Source organism: Mastomys coucha, unplaced genomic scaffold (genome assembly GCF_008632895.1).
Source record: "Mastomys coucha isolate ucsf_1 unplaced genomic scaffold, UCSF_Mcou_1 pScaffold14, whole genome shotgun sequence".
Classification (NCBI taxonomy): Eukaryota; Metazoa; Chordata; class Mammalia; order Rodentia; family Muridae; genus Mastomys; species Mastomys coucha.
In genome coordinates, this window is record NW_022196896.1 from 85,388,549 (window position 1) to 85,394,548 (window position 6,000).

At 41.8% G+C, this 6,000-nt stretch overlaps 1 protein-coding gene across 1 annotated transcript in view; it reads right to left on the reverse strand.

Annotated features, from left to right (window-relative positions):
* Mpp4 (membrane palmitoylated protein 4) overlaps positions 1 to 6,000 on the reverse strand; it is a 43,501-nt gene that overhangs the window by 1,270 nt on the left and 36,231 nt on the right. The window contains exons 19-21 of the mRNA XM_031367610.1: positions 2,802 to 2,895; positions 1,974 to 2,082; positions 841 to 975 (exon numbers count right to left, since the gene is read on the reverse strand). Coding sequence (XP_031223470.1) covers positions 841 to 975; positions 1,974 to 2,082; positions 2,802 to 2,895 — 338 coding nt within the window. The remainder of the gene's footprint in view (positions 1 to 840; positions 976 to 1,973; positions 2,083 to 2,801; positions 2,896 to 6,000) is intronic.

Consider the following 6,000-nt stretch of genomic DNA (forward strand, 5'->3'; position numbering starts at 1 on the left):
TACACACACACACACACACAGCTGTAATGTCTGCTTCTGGATGATTATTTGGGTGCACACATATGAAAATTTACTGAGCTAGATGCACTTAAGATTTCTACATTTTAGTAAATCATATGCTATGGCTTATAGTTTCTGAAGTGGATTTAATGTATATAAATACATATATCCATTCATAAATGGAAAGCCTCATCTAGAGTGAATTCTCCTGACTGCTCCTCTTATATCATTAATAAACATTTTTGTGAAATATCTCATTTTATAAATGAGGTATACTCATAATATTTTACAAAGGATTTAAGTAAAAACAATTCAAAAATAGAACATAGGCTTATGCATACATTTGTTTGGCTGTTCAGATTGTGGCTTATGGGTCTCTTGTTAAGCTCAGAAAAAATAGCATTTATTAAAACTTACTTTAATAACTGTAAATGACATCTAATTGAAAAGATACATTGGGGGGGTTGTTTGTTTTGGGTTTTGATTTTTGTTTGTTTGTTTTCCAAGTCAGAGTTTCTCTGTGTAGCCCTGGCTGTCCTAAGACACACTGTGTAGACCAGGCTGGCCTCAAAGTCAAAGACCTGCCTTTCTCTGCCTACAGAGTGCCGGGATTCAAGGTGTGCACCACCATGCCTAGCTAAAAAGGATAAATTGTAAAGACTACTCATTAAAACTTCCAGCGGATTCTGTGGAAACAACAGTGGTTTTTGTTTCTTGAAGTGCTCCTGAGAAGAGGATCAAATAAAGAGTTAGACTGAGAAGTGCCTTCAGCCCATCTGGCCCAACGGCTCTCCACCTCCCCACAGTGGAAAGGAACACCAGGAGTCTGGCATGACCTACCTTGAACTTCATGTCCACAAAGTAGTCAGTAATAATCTTAGCGTTCTTCCGAGAGTGTTTCATGGAGCTCATGTTAGGTGGCTTAATAAATATAACATAGGGCTTCAGCTCACGGGTTCGAGCCAGTTGAATATCCTACATAGAAAAATTAAAATGCACAATTAAAAGAAGTGGACCAGGAAGATGGCTCAGCTGCAGTAACAGTTACCAGGCAGGCCCGATGAGCCACTCCGATCCCCGCAGCCCACTGTAGAAGAGAATTGACACACCAGCACACTCAAATATACATTATACATTCTTTAAAACTTAAAAATAGAAGTCCTAGCTTCCTGGAGTCAACATGATCATAGTCTCATGTGCCCCCAAGTCCTCAATTATAAAATCCAAACATTTTAATAATAATTATGGTTCTAGAGTCAAAATTAAGGTAGAATCCTGGCCCTTCCTCTTTCTAGGCTTTGAGTAGCTATTGTTATACTGACATAAGTCTTAAATATGACAGTGCCGTTTACTGAGCGTAGGCTACTATATACAACTTCATGTGACAGAAACAAAATTTGGGAAAGGTCCATTTTCCCCTCTTTTCCCTTTCCTCTGGCCAGCACGTCACCCTGGGCACTACTTCCATCTTACTGACCACTAGCTCTGACCCAGGGAAGAGCATATTGCTTTTTCCCTAACTGTCTTTAGCACACACACACACACATATACACACATGCCACTGCCCAGCAGGACTTTCTTATATGGCTATCTACTCAAGCTCTGATTCTGGGTGTGAAAAGTAAAACTTTTCAACTAAAACAGAATGTGGCCCATTTACATTTCGAGGAATGGCCTGGCCCTGAGATATGAGAGGTGGTCTTATTTTTAAAAGTATAGCTGAGCCAGGCAGTGGTGGCGCATGCCTTTAATCCTAGCACTTGGAAGGCAGAGGCAGGTAGATCTTTGAGTTTGAGGACAGCCAGGGCTACACAGAGAAACCCTGTCTCCAAAACAAAACAAAACAAAACAAAAACAAAAACGTATAACTGAATAAGATGTCTCAAGTATAGCCTTAGGCATGTGCACAACACGGGTGACATTACATGCATTTGTGACTTAGCATGATGGGAAGTGTGCTACTGCAGACCCACCTGAGGCTCCAGATCCATGACGCAGATCTTCCCTTCATCAAGGACTTCGTGTACAGCATTTACACTGGTTCCATACAGGTGGCCTTTATATTCACCGTACTCAAGCATCCTATAAGAAGACGACAAAGGAAACAACCTTCAGAAGCAGAACACCAGCAGTAGCTATATGAACTGTGCTGGTTAGGTTTTTATCAACTTGACATTAGCTAGAGTTACCTAGAAAAGGACTCTCAGCTGAGGCCTGACCTCCATCAGACTACCTGGAGGCAAGTCTGTGAGGGTGCTTTCTAAATCAGTGATTGATATTGGAGGGCCCAGCCCACTGTGGGCGGTGTCACCTCTGAACAAGTGGTCCTGGGTTGTGTAAGAAATGTGGCTGAGTGAGCCAGGAGTGAGCAAACCAGCAAGTAGCACTCCTCCATGGCTTCTCCTTCAGCTTCTGCCTCCAAGTTCAGGCCTTGAGTTCCTGTCCAGAGTCTCCCTCAGTGGTTACCTGTGACGTGGAAGTGCACGCCAAATAAACCCTTTCCTCCCGAGCTGCTTTCGGTCATGGTGTTTTTCATAGCAACAGATAGCAAACTAGGACACAAATGTGAACTGCAATAGGAAGGGATGTGTAGATCTTGCCAATACAAAGTGAACGAGAAAAAAAATAGAAAACCAAAGATTTAATTTTTCTAAAGCTTGAAGCTCTGGCTCTAGAAAAATCAATGGATGTGGCTTTCTCAGCTCTTCAGAAACGGGCTCACAGCTGAGAGCTTTGGCTAATGCATAAAAATGGACTACTATCAAATAACCAGAGGTAAGAACTGGCTTTCTGAACCTTACCTGTGCCCGTACATGAGGCTTTCAAATGTTTCCCTTGACACGTAGTGATACTCACGGCCGTCCATTTCATAACTCTTTGGGGAACGGGTGGTATCTACCAAGGAAGATGATAAAAATTTCAGAAATACATACTTGGATAGAGACTGCCAACTCAAACAAACAAATGAACACCTAAACAGATAGACAAGATGCTGGAACAAAGAGAGGAACCCTGAACTGTGGTAAGAAAGTGAGCACTCCCATGGCACATTCCACCGATTACAAACCTTTATTGATTGCTCACGGTGTGGGAAAGATCGCATCATAATATCAGACAGGAGAACACCTGTTGTTATTTCTGTAATAACGAGCCAAATGTGAAACTCAACGTTCATGCTTGCCTCCTCATAGCAATAACAATGTCTTTGCTTTGGATGACGTACTTCTGATGATCTTTGTTCCTCTCACACTGCTCGCCAGATATGTTGTCATTTTACTAATAAGTAGCTGCAGCGTTTGGAGAGTAAACAACTTGCTCACATGGTAAGATGAATGCTTCCTCCTAAACCGCTTTTTATTACAACAGATTGTCTCAGATTTGAGAGAGAAAAAGCCCATGGCATTCTGCAGTGTGGGCAAAGCATGAATGCCAAAGTAGAGGTTTTGGAGATAAAGAAAGGGAAAACTTGCCAAATCTGTGCTCAATTTGATTCTTTGATGGGGCCTCTTTGTGACCCCCTACCATAAAATTGTTTTCATTGCTACTTCATAACTATAATTTTGCTACTGTTATGAATCGCAATGTATACCTGTGTTTTCTGATGGTCTTAGTGAGTCTTTGGAAGGGTTGTTCAGCCCTCGAAGGGGTTGGGACGACAGGTTGAGAACCACTAATTTATATTTAGACTCCTCATTGTTGTATTTCAATGGCATCTGGTATGGAAAACACAAGTTCCCCAAATATCTAAAAGTGATTTATTGACTGTCTATTAACAATAACAATGAACATATACCATGTACCTACTATATTCCAGGTATTAGTTTAGGTTCTAGAACTGGTGTTCTCCCCACCCTCATGGTTTGTCAGCCAATAAGGTCCATGAGGGCAAAGGAAGCAGAGAAGGGAAACTGTGGAGGGGTTGGGGGTCGGAAGCCCTGTGAATACTTACAGCAAGTAACACACACCAGGACCAGCTGGAGGCTTGAGGCTTTTAAAAGCTTTATAGTTTTGGGGGATGGTGGGTAGAAACATCCAAGATGGGCAAAGGTCATTGGCTGAAGGCATAGGGTACCAGAATGCCTCATTGCTATGGAGAAACAGTTCAGGAATCTCAAGTGCTGGCTGCACAAGTTCTTATCAGGAGAAGGAAACTGATCCTGTAATATAACTGAGGTCCTTTGACATTCTCCAGGTAGAGGTGTATGTGGGAGGTTTGAATTCCCCAGACAAGGTCAGAGGAGAAGCCCTGGTAATTAGGGAGTCTTGCATTGTGCCCTGAGCCCAGAGGCTAGCTGGTCAATGGTGGACTCCGACCTTCCTTAGCAGAGATTTTCCACATCACTTTAACTCTGACCTACCTTAGCAGAGCTTTCCCACATCACTCTAACTCTGTGTCCTGCATGCTGTAAAGCTTGTTCTTATTCTCTTTTAAAGAAATTCCCCTTACTAATAAAAATAATCTGTTCTTACACTTGACAAGGTTTTTTTTTAAGATTTATTTATTTATTGTATGTAAGTACACTGTTGCTGTCTTCAGACACACCAGAAGAGGGCATCAGATCTCATTACAGATGGTTGTAAGCCACCATGTGGTTGCTGGGATTTGAACTCGAGACCTCCAGAAGAGCAGCCGGTGCTCTTACCCACTGAGCCATCTCTCCAGCCTCTTGACAAGGTTTAAGGATGACATAGATCAATGAAAATGACAAGGAGCTTGCAACAGGCCCCCAGTGATCAATCTCCAAGGGCTTCAGGAGGAATATATCACCTTGGAGCCAGTTTTGTTTTTTCTTTATTCAAATGCCTCTCCATGTCCTTAGACTTCTGTAACTGTGCAATTTCTCCTGCAGTTTCCTACTGAGGACAATAAAAAGCCAGCAAAACTTAAGGCTCCCAAGAGGTAGTGAATTATATAATGTGCATGGAATGACTCCACCATTGCCCCTATTGGGCTGACATTTCAGTTATAATTCTGACAGCTGTCTTACACTTCCCCAGTATGCAGGGAACATATAAGATGTTCTATAGTCTCTCAAGTATCCCCATCTTCCTTGAAACACACACACTCATTGGAAACCATCCTACAGACTGGCTTTTTCTGACTAAAAAACAAACCTCTATGCATACCCCTGTTAGTTCCCCAAGCCTTTCACATACTGATATGTCTCAGTACTTGACAGATTTTTTTTTCACATTCCTCTTTTAAAAATTTTCATCTCAGGGGGCTGGAGAGATGGCTCAGAGGTTAAGAGCACTGACCTTCCAGAGGTCCTGAGTTCAAATCCCAGCAACCACATAGTGGATCACAACTGTTTGTAATGGGATCTGATGCCCTCTTAGGGTGTGTCTGAGGACAGCAATAGTTTACTCACATACATAAAATAAATAAATTATATATCTTTAAAAAGAAATTTCATCTCAGTGCCTCAGACAAAACGCTAACCTCCTTTACCCCACAGACTATGCATCATTATAGACCTTCCATTTGTTGAAAATTAGGGATCTTAAGCCAGTCTTCTCTATTTTATAATTAAATGTTCTTGTGTGGCTTTTGAAGTTATTTATTGAAAGTTAAACCCTAGTAGAAATACACAATAATGGGGCTGGAGAGATGGCTCAGCAGTTAAAAGCACTGGCTGCTCTTCCAGAGGACCTGGGTTCAATTCCCAGTACCCACATGGCAGTTCACAACTATCTGTAACTCCAAGGGATCTAACACTCTCAGATAGACATGTATGCAATCAAAACATTGATGCACATAAAGTAAAAACAAATAAATCATTTAAAAATACATAGTAACATATTAGACATGTAAGTTTTCCAAGGTCTGATAGCTTAGAAACATATACATAGCTCTCCATGGGCAATGGAGGAACATCTGGAAGACTATTTCTTAGAAGTTAGAATAATGGCTGGGCAGTAGTGGCGCATGCCTTTTATCCCAGCATTTGGGAGGCAGAGGCAGGTGGATTTCTGAGTTCGAGGCCAGCCTGGTCTACA